Consider the following 14,950-nt stretch of genomic DNA (forward strand, 5'->3'; position numbering starts at 1 on the left):
CGAGGGGTATAATTTGCCATCTTTCATTTTGTTTGTCTATACATGAATCGCGTGTTATTAAATTAAAAGTGTTGCTAGACAGATTGAGGCTGCAAATTCTTGTTAGAAGCGCAGCGAAACCTACGTTCGTTTATAGCTTGAAGCAATGTCCCGACATTCAAGCAAGCATTCTATCAACGTCAACAGGAAATCATCAGTAAGAAGAAACGAAAAAGATGATGATGCTTATCTCGAAGAATGCGAAGGAATTTATTTATCAGTTATGCAGAATTTAGAAGAAGAAATATCGTCTCCAGAGGAACTAATTTTGCGTAAGGGGTCGTCTACAAATTTCGTATGATATTTTATACGAATATATACGAATTTAATTGCTTTTAATTCGTATAAAAATCGTATACAATTCGTATAGTGTTAAATAGTTATACGATTTTTAAAAAATCTAATACGAATTTTATACGATTTTCATACGAATTGTCATACGAATTATATTCTCTTTTATACGATTTTCATACGAATTGTCATACGAATTATATTCTCTTTTATACGATTTTCATACGAATTGTCATTCGCATTATATTCTCTTTTATACGAATTATATTTCGTTTTTAAACTTTTAAAATGCGATCTAAAAAAACATTTCTATCGCCGTTTTTTGTTTTTAAACTTTTAAAATGCGATCTAAAAAAACATTTCTATCGCCGCTTTTCGTTTTTAAACTTTTAAAATGCGATCTAAAAAAACATTTCTATCGCCGTTTTTCGTTTTTAAACTTTTAGAATGCTATCTAAAAAAACATTTCTATCGCCGTTTTTCGTTTTTATACTTTTAAAATGCGATCTAAAAAAACATTTCTATCGCCGTTTTTCGTTTTTCAACTTTTAACATGCGATCTAAAAAAACATTTCTATCGCCGTTTTTCGTTTTTCAACTTTTAAAATGCGATCTAAAAAACATTTCTATCGCCGTTTTTCAACTTTTAACATGCGATCTAAAAAAACATTTCTATCGCCGTTTTTCAACTTTTAACATGCGATCTAAAAAAACATTTCTATCGCCGTTTTTCGTTTTTAAACTTTTAACATGCAATCTAAAAAAACATTTCTATCCCCGTTTTTCGTTTTTAAACTTTTTAAAATGCGATCTAAAAAAACATTTCTATCGCCGTTTTTCGTTTTTAAACTTTTTAAAATGCGATCTAAAAAACATTTCTATCGCCGTTTTTCGTTTTTAAACTTTTAAAATGCGATCTAAAAAATATTTTATTTTGAAACTCATATACGAATTTAATACAATGTCAAACGATTTTCTTTTTTTTAAAACCATACGCATCTAATTAAAATCTCATACGAATTTTTTGTTAAACTCGTACGAATTTAACTCATACGAATTTAATTTAAAACTCATACGAATTTAATTTAAAACTCATACGAATTTAATTTAAAACTCATACGAATTTAATTTAAAACTCATACGAATTTAATTTAAAACTCATACGAATTTAATTTAAAACTCATACGAATTTAATTAAAAACTCATACGAATTTTATACGAATTTAGAAAAATTTCATACGAATTTAATTACTGTATGGCAAAAGAAAATTCGTATAGCATATACGATTTTTTTTGATACGAATTGCTACGAATTTTGTAGATGACCCCTAAGTCAATATAATATATCTAATTTTGGGGCTGAGCTAATTTAAAGTATATAGCCAATAGATATCAATTATAATAATATAGATAGATAGACGGAAAGATGTGCATATGTGACATACAGAGTGTGGTTTCTATACGGAGTAATACTCTGTATAGCTGCTATACAGAGTTTGGTTTAGCTATACGGAGTCTGCCAACGAATGTTCTTAAAGTGGAAATATTGCAATATATGACTGTTTAAAACTATTTCCGAAAAAAAATAAAAAAAAAATCACCATAAAGAACAAGTCAAAAAGACAAGCACGTCATTTTCCTACTTTTTATCCATCGTAAAGGAATTTATTTAAACATACCAGGTATATTGTAGTTATACGGAGTGTGGGAACATTAGTTTGATTGCAATAAAAGGATTATGGAATACAGATTATGAGATACCGAGAGTATGTTATGCAGAATTCGCTATGGGGAGTATGCAGAATTTGCTATAAGGAGTATGCCATACGGAATATCCTATACGGACTATGTCATACAGAGTATTCTATACGGAGTATGCCATACGGACTGTGACATGCTTCATATACGAAGTATGCTATATACATGATTACTATACTGAGTGTGACAGGCTTAGTATATGGAATGTGAGATGTAGTATACAGAACGTGACATGCTTAGTATACGGAGTATGACATGCTTAATATACGAAGTATGCTACACGGAGTGCGACAGGCTTAGTATACAGAGTGTGCCATGCTAAGTATGCAGAGTGTGAAATGTTTGCTAGGAACAGAATTCGATGTATTGTTAATGAGTTAAGGTTTACAATGGCTGGTATAAAAGTACACAATTTTAAAGTAACATAAGAAAAAGTCATTGATTGTATGGTTAGTTTTATTGCATATAGAAACATACAAAACAAAGTTATAAAGCTTAAAATGAATATAATGGAAGCCATAAAAATAAACTTCATACAAAATGCAAATAGTAAACTACATCATACAGTTGGACTGCCAGTAACTCAAACACTGGTTAACTCGAACTTTTATTAGATGGAACTGTTATCCACGGTAATTGGTACTCTGCATGCTTGTCGCATATTTTAGATGTTTTTCTTCTTACACAAATTATTTGCTTGTTTTAGGCACAATTTCCTAAACTAGAATAGCTCAGATTAAATTTTTAATAAGAATGCTTAGTTTAGACTTCAACGCTAGATAGATGTGCATATTTTACATGGCTAGCCTCACAAATATCGAGGGATATACCCTGTCTATTATTTCCAGGAGGGGCCATGGCGTAGATGGAGAGTCCTAGAGTATTTAATGCTCATTTTGAGCTACGCAGACCCAATTAGAGCTCGCGCTCTACTAGACAACTCCCGGCAACATCCAACGGCCCACACAGTGTGCCATCTTCCCAATTTGCCTCACATGGCTTGGGTTAACCCGGGGCTATGGTAACATTCACTCGCCCATGTTGAATCGCCGTCAAGAGGAATCGAACCCCGGTCTCCCGCACAGAGTACGAGAGCTATAACCACTAATCTACGGCGCCACTAAATGCTGCATTCGCTAATTTCTAGCCAAACCAGTCTCTGCATTATACTCTCAAAGCTGTCTGCGCCGCTTGCGGCTTTGAGATATTTAAATATTTCTGTCTATAGGGAGTAAACATGTCGCTATATGAAGTTATACTCCGTATACGCTTGCCTATACGGAGCCGTACTCCATATAGTTGCACACGCCGAATGAAACACATGTTTTGCATGGCTAGCTAGCCTCACAAATATCGAGTCTAGATCAGATTGGAAGAGGGTCATTAATATACCCCATTCAACCCATGCTAGCACGGAAAACGGACGTTAACCCGAGAATGATGATGATGATGATAACAGAGCTAAATGTTATATTTTGCACATAAAGTATGCGTAACTCCTAAAAATCATGCAAACAATTTTCTTAAAAATTACAATTAGCCTCCGGGAAATGGAAGCAAATGATATGAAAACATTGTTTTAATGTTCAGATGTTCGACCTAAGCACGTAGAATGGCGATAAAAATCCTTTTTTTGATTGCATTTTAAAAATTTAAGAACAAAGAATGGCGATAAAAAAGCTTTGTTAGATCGAATTTTAAAAATTTAAGAACAAAAAACGCCGATAGAAAAGGTTTTTTAGATTGCATTTTAAAAGTTGAAGAACGGAAAGTGGGGATAGAAATGCTTGTGTTTTGTTCTATTAAGAACGTCAAAAGTTAGTTTTTTAGATTTTTTCTTTTTTCGGCATTAAAATTTGATTTGTTTTCGAAATCTTATCGTGAAAGGAAAAGTCCTGAACATAGGGTTTTTCTGTGTGTGTTGTTAAACGTTGCTTTTTGTAAGAAGAACTTTTAAAAGTTTTGCATGTTAAAAATTATGCTTCAATGAAAAAGAAATATTACTAAAAGTTTATCGCAGCATTAGTTTTTTTAAATATTAAGACGATTGGATATGCATTTTTTTTAAAAAAGCTTGTGTTTTTTTGCAATAGTGTTACTTTAATTTAATGGCCTTCGTGTTTAATTTTCTCATGCAGAGTAAAATGTTTATAAGACAGCAAAATAATTATAGATTTTCAACCGCATGTACCGAAATTTAAACATGTAGCAATGCGCAAGTTATCGAAACGGGTATCGTAAGCAGGTAGCAATTACTTTTGTGTAAACATGATTTTACAAAAACACAACCTTAACTTGCGTACATGTAAAGTTACATTCAAGTGGTACTGTATCTAAGAGTGCTAGGACCGCTAGCTACCATTATTAAAATAGTTGACACAAAGGTACATGTGTATTACAGTCCAAACCTGGTCTGCAGCTATCTCACAGAGCACTTCTTCCACATGTTAGACAAGAAAATTCCTCAATCTAAAATATTTTTGGCATATTTTTGTACATAATACTGGCAAAATAACTATGAAAATAAGGTTTTCTTATGTTAAGTTTGGTCTTTGCAAGCCCTTTGTCACAGCAAATAATATGCCAATTCCCTAGAATTTAGAGACTATCGTGTTATTGTCTATACAACAGGTTTTCCATATTCTTAGCAGACACCGTATCATCAGAATATGAATACGTGTTCCATATTTTAAAGCTTATAAACTTAGTTTAAAGTACTCAAGTTTTTGATCTATCAATGCCTTATACTGATGAATAAATAGATCACTCTACACGTAACTTGTTGTTGCCATTCGTTGGCCCAGCTTATGCATTGAATTTATGATTTGTAATTGAATGTGTACCCATTCCCTGGTTGTGAGTTTTATGGCGCCGTAGATTAGTGGTTATAGCTCTCGTACTCTGTGCGGGAGACCGGGGTTCAATTCCTCTTGACGGCGATTCAACATGGGCGAGTGAATGTTACCATAGCCCCGGGTTAACCCAAGCCATGTGAGGGAAATTGGGAAGATGGCACACTGTGTGGGCCGTTGGATGTTGCCGGGAGTTGTCTAGTAGAGCGCGGGCCCTAATTGGGTCTGCGTCGCTCAAAATGAGCGTTAAATACTCTAGGACTCTCCATCTAAGCCATGGCCCCTCCTGGAAATAATAGACAGGGTATATCCCTCGATATTTGTGAGGCTAGCCATGTTAAATATGAACATCTGTGACATATGGATATTCTCTGTTCCTCAAGGTAGGTTAACCATATCAATAAAATTAGTGTTGAAAAAAACATCTTGTTTATATCACTAAGGGATGATCTACAAATTCTGTGCCAGCTTGATCATCTTGGAAGTTTAATGATTGTCTGTTTGCACCGGACAATATCATTTCCTTTAATAATCCGTTAAAACTAATTTAAATTCAGCTCAAATTGTCTAACTTTTTTTTCTTCTCAGTTCGAACCTTGAAAATTGGCTAAAAAGAGCCTAAAATTGGACTCAATTCTTTTTTAATGTTGATTTTTCTTTCAACGTTCTCTCAATTGGAACGAAAATGTTGTAACTGAAACAAAACATTTATTATTTCAAACTCAATTTTTACCCTATTTATTCGTCCTGAATCTATAAAAATTGCAATGCTAAAACAGTTTTTGTAAATTTGTAGATTTGATTTTACTAATGTATAGTTCAGGGGTGCCTTTTTTAATATTTAGCTACAAAACAGTTTGCATTTCTTCCTCTTACATGTTTACAATTTCTAGTCTATCTACAGAATAAAATTGATTGATACATGTATAAGAATGCCATTGACCTTGTTGCTGGTGAGAGTTAGATCTCTTTAATTATTTTCTTTTATTTAAAATTAGTTTGAGTGCCCAAACCAGTATACCGGCGTCTAAAACCCTCTGGATACGCCACTGGGTTCAGTCTGGTGACTGTGATACTAAATCTAATGTGAAGTCTGCTTGACCAAAAGTTCTGATCAATAAGAAAAAAAACATTTCATTGTGTAATTGATCGAGAATTTGATTAAAAATGGCTACTATAGTACAATAAGTTGCAATTCAGGCCCCAATATTCTAGGCGGCCATATGAAGATGGGAATCATAAACAGTTTTATCCCTGACTGTTTTGTTAGCTATAAGCAGTCACAGTCATACCCAACTTGCCATTGATCAGTTGGTTTTGTGAGTGGGTCCTTAAGGTGGCTGGTTGGTAGCAAGTTAACGTGAAATAAACATGAGTTTTGTATGAAATTCACATTGTATAGCTATGGTAAAAACATCTTAATAACATCTGAAGTGTTTAAAGCCATGCTTAACATCAACAGAAATTATCAAGGTTAAATGAAACACTCTATCATACTGCCTAAACATAACTTACATACATGTGAGTTTTACCACATCAAGTAACAATCTGATGTGGATATAATGAACTGTGGCATACATTAACCTTTCCATTGTTACCATTATAATGCAAGTCAATGTAATAGGATAACTGAAAAATACAAAAATTCAGTGCTGTCTTTTTGCCTCACGACAGTTTGTTTATTTTTATAATTTATTTATCTTAGTGCTTCAGCATGCAGGATACAATCCTTCTAAAAAGACATTAGAAAAGTATTGGGGTCCAAGTATTGGTAAGTCATTTAATTCCATATTTCTTAACGTGTGTAATGCCAGTCTGAAAGACAGTAAGAGTTCAGATGAGCTAAGAAGCAGGCTAAGTATCCGTAGAATTAAAGATGTGATTGAGATAAGAAGATTGAATTGGATTTGGAAAGAATGGAGGAGGATAATTGGATAAGAAAGTGTAGAGACTTGATAGTTCCTGGGGAAAAGCCCAGAGGCAGACCGAGAAAGACTTGTCAGGAGGTTTTATAAGGACAGACTTGATACAGATAAAGTTGAGTTTAGATCTAACAGAGTCTAGATCAGATTGGAAGAGGGTCATTAATATACCCCGTCCAACCCATGCTAGCATGGAAAACGGACGTTAAGCCGAGAATGATGATGATGTGCAAATTTGTCTGAGGAACAAAGCTTTGTGGTTTTCCACACTGTTTTGACAAGCATCTAACATAACAATTTCAAATAACAAATGATTATTATGTCCTTTTTTATTAGGAAAAAATGTAATAGTTTGTTGCTCCAGATAGCATTTATGACCTATAGATGAAATTTTTAGTGGTATTATTTTGTTATTAAATGCCTCTCTTCCTTTTCATAATCTTTTTTTTTTTTTTTTTTAGATTCGTATGATTTCAATCAGTTTTGCTCAATTGTGAAGCAAGAGAAAAAGCCAACAAAGAAGGATCTCTTAAAAGCTTTTCAAAAGATAGATCGTAATGGAGATGGCTATATTACACATGACGAGTTATTCCAAGTGCTAACCAAGGTAGTAACTTCTTACCTTTTACATTTCTAAAAATACAATAACATACTGCTTGTGAGTGGTATGCCAGTTTGAAACATATTAGTAATGTTTTTATTGTTGAAAGGAAGGATAAAAACACTAACAATTTTGTTTGCTTTTGTTTCCTTTGGAAGAAGCACTAATAAAAAAAACGAGTTTACACCAGTATTTACACTACGCAAACATATGATTAATTCCATATTTCACAGAACATGAATATTTGTGTGTACTTAAACAGTGTTATAGCTTTTCTGTGTCATCTTATTTACTTTTTTTCATGTTTATTCCTATGTTCACACTAAATAACACAATTTTATCTCACATGAGTTTCCATCTAGCGTGGTGAAAGAATGACGAAGTCAGAAGTTAAAATGATGATTGAAGATGCCGATTTTAATGGTGATGGAAAGTTAGATTATGAAGAAGTAATAAAATTTTATTTTTAACACAAAAATTATTACATATAGCTCCTTAGCTGTAACTAAAAAAAAATCAGTCATCTCTCTAAATATAAGTTGTTTTATTTGCTGCAGTTCTGTGACATGATGGATGCTACATCAAAACAATGTCGCCAGTTTTATGCTACTGATGTAAAACCCGATCAAAAACAAAGCTTTGGTAAAAAGGCAAGCTTAAATGATGTTGTTCCTCCGCAGAGGGGGAAACCACATCGAAATTTATCTAATGTTAAGGAAGAAAAAAGAAGTAGCGTGATGCAGGATGAAAGAGGGAGTGAAAAGAAAACATCTCGATCATCCATAACATCAAAACTTTCAGCAAAAGAACAAAAAAAGAATGATGAAGCTAAGGATGAAATAAAGAGAAATGTTGCTCAGAAATTAAAACATGAACCTCAAGATCTCAATGTATGTTGCTCTTTTGTTATTTTGTATACCACTTAATGAATGTGTTTAGCCTTAATATACCTAAAAATGTTTGGACTTTTACCAGCATTTATCACAAATAAAGCTAAATATTGTATTTGTTGTTTTCAGAAATATGATTTTATATCCATTGTATAGCAAGAGGTTCAAATTGTTTGTTCTTTATAGAGATGGCAGTTTCATTCCACAAAAGGATGTTTTTACAAAGAAGACAATGGCAAGATAGAAAGTCACCACTATCAAATGAAAATCACTCAACCGACAACTGTGTGGATTACCATTAAACCCGCTCCTCCCAAATATGGTAATGTTGTTTTAAAAAATCTTTACTTCTCAAAGTTTAGCACATTTTTGGGCAATGATTACCTTTTTTTAAATTTCGAAATGACCAATTTAATCCATGTGAAATTGCTGTATGATAATATTATCAGTTGTAATTTGGTTCCCAGGTTTTTATTAAGGATTTGCTAAGGCGATATGTAATAATGAACAGACACAGAGTATCATGCTTTGTAGCATTAATCTGAATTAGTTTAGAAGAAATTGACCTTTTTACTTTTTATCGACAAAGTAGGAACTGTTTCATGAACTTTAAGGCGTTATAACATAATTTCTGATCGTAGAGACGATAAATACACAGTTATACGACAACACATCAATATGGTCATATACTGATCCCAATAACGTTGTCAAATATATTTTTACCAGAAAAATGTTTGAATTGGGACTTTTTATAAATACTAGGCATTTATATTAGCAGCAGTCAGACTGGCAATTCCAATTTCATTTAATTCTATTGCATGCTATTTTTTTAAAATCTAATATTTAATATATGAAGACATACTTTTATGCTTTTCTGGATAGAGAGTCGTGTGCCTTGTTAAATAATTGTGCTGAAATAATAATAAATCCGACGCTTGCTCTTTGTGATGTAGTGTTTATTTTAAATTGATCCGTCTAAAATTTTTCGTATACACCAATTTTTGATTCAGTATAAGTAACATTTTTGAAATTCAATATCGCCATAGGTAAGTTCAATGATGAGATTTTGGACAGTGATATGATGCTTTTCCTTGTGGATGAATCACACGGGAACAAACTTGTTGCCTTCACCAATTCATTAATCAATGGAGTAAGTTCCTTTTTTTCACCTCTTTTGCAGTAAGTCATTTCAACGTTTACGCCAAATCATTTTTATGTCACTAAACACTTCTTAGGCTTTCCTCCCTTTTTTCCTTCCACTCGTTATATATTTTTTCATTGAGAAGTCGTCAGATCAAAACAGCGTAAACACTTGTTATGTGATCAGTCTGACATGCATGAAACTTTTGATTCATTTTATGTCTTCACAGAAATATTGCCTCCAAGCCGATGTCAACATTGGAGTATACAACTTGTTGTCATTCTCATCTGGAAATAAACTTTACGCAGAAGAATCAGACAGTGGACAAGTTAGTTTAGTGAAAGGACGTGGTGAAGATGCGAAGCTGACAAAACCATGCAGGTAATTACAATTTCATCTTGGTTATAAACAATTCCCTTAGGATAAATAATTTATCAAATAACATAATCAGAAGAATAAGAATAGTCTCGGTAGCCTGCCATTTCGGACCACAGCCGGCGTCACATTGTTTTTAGTGGGGTAACAAAATAAGAAAATAACCGATTTTGCTTTACCTGCTTAGATATTATTTGATAAATATTTTTAGCAAGTCAATTTTACTCTTAGTCACCAGTTAAAAGTGTTTAAAGCAGTCAAGAAGTCTGAATTTGATATTTTACCTAACATGTTAACCAATGAACTGGCTAACTAGCTCTCAAGTCTGTACTTTTGGAATAAAAACATAAGTTGATGATATGAATTGGTTATATGAAGCAATATTAATTGATTTGTTGAAAAAATAATTAGTCACATCTGGTGGTTATACAAGGCAGACAAAGTAGACAAATGGAATTAGCAAGAGTGCAATTTAATTTACTAGAACATTTTCTTACTATCAATTTGTTGTAACTATTTAACATTGGTTTTTGTATGTTCCGTATATTTTTAAAAGCTCTTTCTTATGTCTTTGAATATGAGTTTAAAGTAATAGTGTGTTTTCGTTTTATATCCCTTACAAGGGCTTGACCTCGAAATAATAGGGGTGAAGGAGGGGAGTGGTGGGGGCGAGGTACTCTTTAAAAATAGGAGGAGGGGTTACTAATAATAGGGGGGAGTGTGTTTTAAAAATAGGGGGCTTTTGTTTTGCCCCATGGTATTTGATGATTTTGTGTTAATTCAGGTGCTCATTGTAATAACCAAAAGTACAGATCACCCAGAAGATATACACAACTCAAAGCGAGGAGCATAGAACTTTGTCTCCTTATGTCATTTAACTTTTTGTCATTTAGGGATACGTTGATGGAAATTTTTTATCGTTGTGATCTTGATGGAAATGGATACTTAAGCCAAGAAGAATTTAATGAATTTCAAATGAGGGCGAGCGGAGAAGGTTGCGATGATGAAGCTTGGGATGTTGTCAAAGGTAGTGTATCTCAGTTGGTTTTGTTATATAGGATCTGCTTCTGTTGTATTTGTTGTGTTAACGAATAAAAGAAATATTTTGATATCAATCACAACTAATTTTCAGTATCTGTATATTTTTACTGTTCATGTTTTTATTTGTATCTGTGTGTGAATTTAAAATAATTTCTGGATGAAGAAACATTGCATAGCCAAAAAAAGGTGTCTGTTCTCCACTACAAAATAAGTTTAAAACGATGTAAAAATTGTAAGGCATTATACTGAAATAGAAAAGTTGCTTGAATCAATCTCGTAGGATATCCTGCACATAACAACAGATTTTAAGACCAGTTATTAACAATGTGCTTTCTTTGTTTTTTTCAGTAAGTTATTGTAGCCAATGTAAACATACCCTTTAACAGTTCCTTTGTTTTATAGAAACAATTGAAGTTACTCCACAGTTTGAGATCACACCAAATGGATTTATGAATTTGAATCTTATGGAAGCACGTGATCCAGACGGGGGCCAAGACGAACTGTGGATTACTATCGAAAGTATGGGTTACACTAGAAAATTGCAGTTGACAAAGGTATGGATTACAAATTCTACAACTTATTTGGCTTTGAAAGTTCCTTTAACACAAGTACTGGTTAGACTAGGACATATTCATAAACAAACGGTCGGAAATTTTTGTACCGAAGTAAGGAGTTACACTAGGAAATCACCATTAACAGAGTTAGAGTTAGGCATTACGCTCACATTTAACGAGTTACAGTTACCGTAAACGGGACATGCTGGGAATTGGCCACTAACTAAAATATGGATTACACTTGAAGTTTACTTTTAACACACGGGTTATGGTAGAAAAATTGACATTAACAAGACACTCAATATTCTCAATTTCTATAGCATTAAAAAATGGTAGCGTTTTTTGAATTTTCATTGGTTGTTAAAAACTTATCCTTCTGCTTGAAAGTTAACCTGTACTTTCAAAACGTTTCTTAGTGCGCATGCACAGAAACTAATCACTAGGACTTGTATGAAATACGATGTAATGTATTTCATACAAGTCCTTATGTATCTAATCACCACACCTCTTGGCAAAACCTTTTAATTAAACTATACAAATATTATTTCCCAACCGGTTTTTAGGCTTGCCCGTTTCAAGTGGAAGTATACACAAAGCGTGGAAAAAATGATATCACTTTACTTGGCGTTAGTGACGGTGGTGCACCATTGCAAAATGCTTTGATGGAATCAATAAAAGCTGTCTCAACTGTGACGCAGATAAGAAGCAAGAGAGATTTATTGTTGCACATTGCGCAATTTGAAAATCGTATTTCTGTGGCTGTTGACAACCAGGTATGTTTTTATAGTTTGGTTGACAACTAGGTGCATTTCAAAAGTTAGATTAATAGCCAGATACGTTTCAAAATTTGATAGTGAAGTGTTAAAACTCGCTGATCAAAATGTAACTCCTTAAAATTTAATTGACAACTGGCTATGGTCTTACAAACTGGTGCTTTTTTGTAGTTTTATTGACAACCTGGTATCCTAATAATTATCAATTATTCGTTTGATGGCGTAAAATAAAATTTAGATTGTTAATGTTATTATTAGTATCCATTTTGTTGTTGTTTTGTTTTGCTGTGGTTTTGTAACTTTGTCTCAATTTTTTGTAATATTTTAATTTTCTTTCAGTCTCACAGCATTGTTGGTATACAAGTGGATTGCAAAGGAAGTGAGAATTTAATAAGTAATCAGGGAAGTTTGGAAAATGTTGAAGATATTGATCCCAAAAGCATGACGGTAAGCTTACTACGAAATGTTTCATGAAATTACATGTGTAAAAAATCGTATTTTCGAAGTTTCACCGACGTTTGTTGTGCCATCTCATTTTCCGATGTAAGTTGCACGCTTACTGCTCTATGAAGCTTTAAATCTATCTAAGTGGAAACCTATCCATGATGCTGTTCTACCCATGATGCTGTTCTACCCATGATGCTGTTCTACCCATGATGCTGTTCTACCCATGATGCTGTTCTACCCATGATGTAGTATATTATTTTTTGTTTTTAGATTATACATCATCTCACGCCAGAACGAAAAAATGAAGCGATGTCACTGAAGTACCAAGAAAGTGTAATACGATAATCCGAACGTGCTGGATGAATATATCTGTCATTATGTACGAAGTTGTAACTTCATGAAGTCTCCGCCTAAATGTAGATTGTTTTAAAAATTCTGCTCCGTTGTAACACTATTTTTGAACCAATTTTTCGCACTGGTTATGAAATATATAAAGTATAAGTTTATTAGCCTGACGCTCAATGCAAGTTATTAGTGTAAGAACGTCAATGTGTTCCTCTCACATATTGTAGTGAACAAACATGATGCGACATTGATACATAAAGTGTGCATGCGATACGATGTTATATATGCCTATTTCTTAGTGTAGGGCATATACGAAACTGCATATATTGGCTGAATGTATGCATGTCTCATCGTAAACATATTAAATAGGTTTACTCCAGTCTATGTGTTTTAGGAATACCCGTTACTTCATTTATTAATCTCTCCGTAACTCGACGTTTTACCATAGCGCTGATGATGTCACTTTAATTTTTCAGCGAGATTCTTGTTTCAATTCTTCCTACTTCGTATTTTGATGGGGTATTATATGAAGTGCTAGCACTGTGTACATGTACGTTATTCTAATTTTTTATTTATTTAATTATTTCTGAAATATTACTCAGTTTTTTGAAGCAACACGAAGTATATAGTTTTTTTTGGTTCGTAACATTCCCAGCGAGCCGCCATGTCGCATTTTAATATGAATTCACTATAGCCATGCGCTAAAACCCTTTACATATTTCGACCCCCTTCCACCACTCTTATATTCTATCTTCTTCTCGGTCATATCGAAGACTTGTTTTTCCAATGAACCTAAGATGCATAACAATTCGTTTATCTCATTCTCGTCCCCAGAGCTCTTTGAGATAAATCCTCGAAAGTACTTTCAAGTTTATCTCAAATATGTAGCTCTGAGGTCCAGTATGCGTTTATCAAAGCCCTGAGAACAAGGGTGCACATTATATAAGGTATGTATTGTTTGAACTCCGTGTACACTCTCCCTAAATTTTACCGCTCTGTCAAAAGTCTGTTTCGAGGAATGATAACGCTTGTGTCATATCACTAGAAAGAGTTAAAATAGTGTTTATCACAAAATGTTCGCAAATAGATTATAGATTCGGAAAAGCTTTACGCGCCCTGACACGTAACAAAGGATTTTGTCGGTAAACTTTTTGTGTTGTCGCAAAATTTGCTTATTTTTCAGGGAGTCTATAGGCTCGCTATGCACTTTTTTTGCCATAAAGCTATAGAGGGGGACAAAATTGACGAATAATTGGACGAACCCACAATTTTATTGGCTTATAAGTATTATCAGCTAAATGTTGGATGTGGTTAAACTCAATTAATCGCGAGAATATATAAAAACCAGATAAAAAACTTCATCGGATAAATAATTTTTTCCATACATATTAGTTCCATACATATTAGGAATACTTTCATAAAAAACGGATTAAAAGCAAAAAAATCCGATAATGAAAACCAGATAAAAAAGTCGAATCGTGATTAAAATTAAAAATTGAAACTTTACTAATTTGTTTTCGCATCAATTATGTTAATTTCAAATTCTTCAAATTTTTGCAGCTTTTAAATACAGTAAAACAATATATCAGCAAAGATATGTTTTGATTGACGTCTCAAAATTTTACTTGCCATAATTCTTAACACTACCAATTTGATCTGCAACAACAATATTCTGCTGTATTCATTATTTCCAAATGACCACTTTTTCCTGCCCAGATGATTACGTTATTTACTCACCCAGTTCGTTTTATTAAAAAATTGTTTTATGGTAAAAATTAGCGCATAGGTAGACATATTACCGGAAATTTGATTTCATTATAATATGATGTGATATGAAGTCAGACACATTTCTTGCCCACTCGGCGCGGAATTTAAATTATGCATGCCATTATGATTAATTATGGGGAAAAATTCAGTCAAT

General features: G+C 33.2%; 1 protein-coding gene across 2 annotated transcripts; it reads left to right on the forward strand.

The window, feature by feature from the left end:
• The first annotated feature begins 58 nt into the window (after window positions 1-58).
• LOC130629407 (EF-hand calcium-binding domain-containing protein 7-like) lies at window positions 59-13,650 on the forward strand. Of its 2 annotated transcripts, none has more exons than XM_057442587.1 (13): window positions 59-311; window positions 6,646-6,711; window positions 7,324-7,469; window positions 7,826-7,912; window positions 8,021-8,353; window positions 8,540-8,675; window positions 9,400-9,503; window positions 9,724-9,875; window positions 10,763-10,896; window positions 11,313-11,464; window positions 12,028-12,237; window positions 12,577-12,684; window positions 12,955-13,650. In XM_057442587.1, the coding sequence occupies exons 1-13, from the start codon at window positions 146-148 to the stop codon at window positions 13,027-13,029; spliced, it is 1,869 nt and encodes a 622-aa protein (XP_057298570.1). In that variant the 5' UTR covers window positions 59-145; the 3' UTR covers window positions 13,030-13,650. The 2 variants fall into 2 exon arrangements, with proteins under 2 accessions (XP_057298570.1, XP_057298571.1); XM_057442588.1 differs by lacking the exon at window positions 59-311 and adding an exon at window positions 1,230-2,240.
• Window positions 13,651-14,950: the final 1,300 nt, after the last annotated feature.

The sequence above is a fragment of the Hydractinia symbiolongicarpus genome, chromosome 2, assembly GCF_029227915.1.
Source record: "Hydractinia symbiolongicarpus strain clone_291-10 chromosome 2, HSymV2.1, whole genome shotgun sequence".
Classification (NCBI taxonomy): domain Eukaryota; kingdom Metazoa; phylum Cnidaria; class Hydrozoa; order Anthoathecata; family Hydractiniidae; genus Hydractinia; species Hydractinia symbiolongicarpus.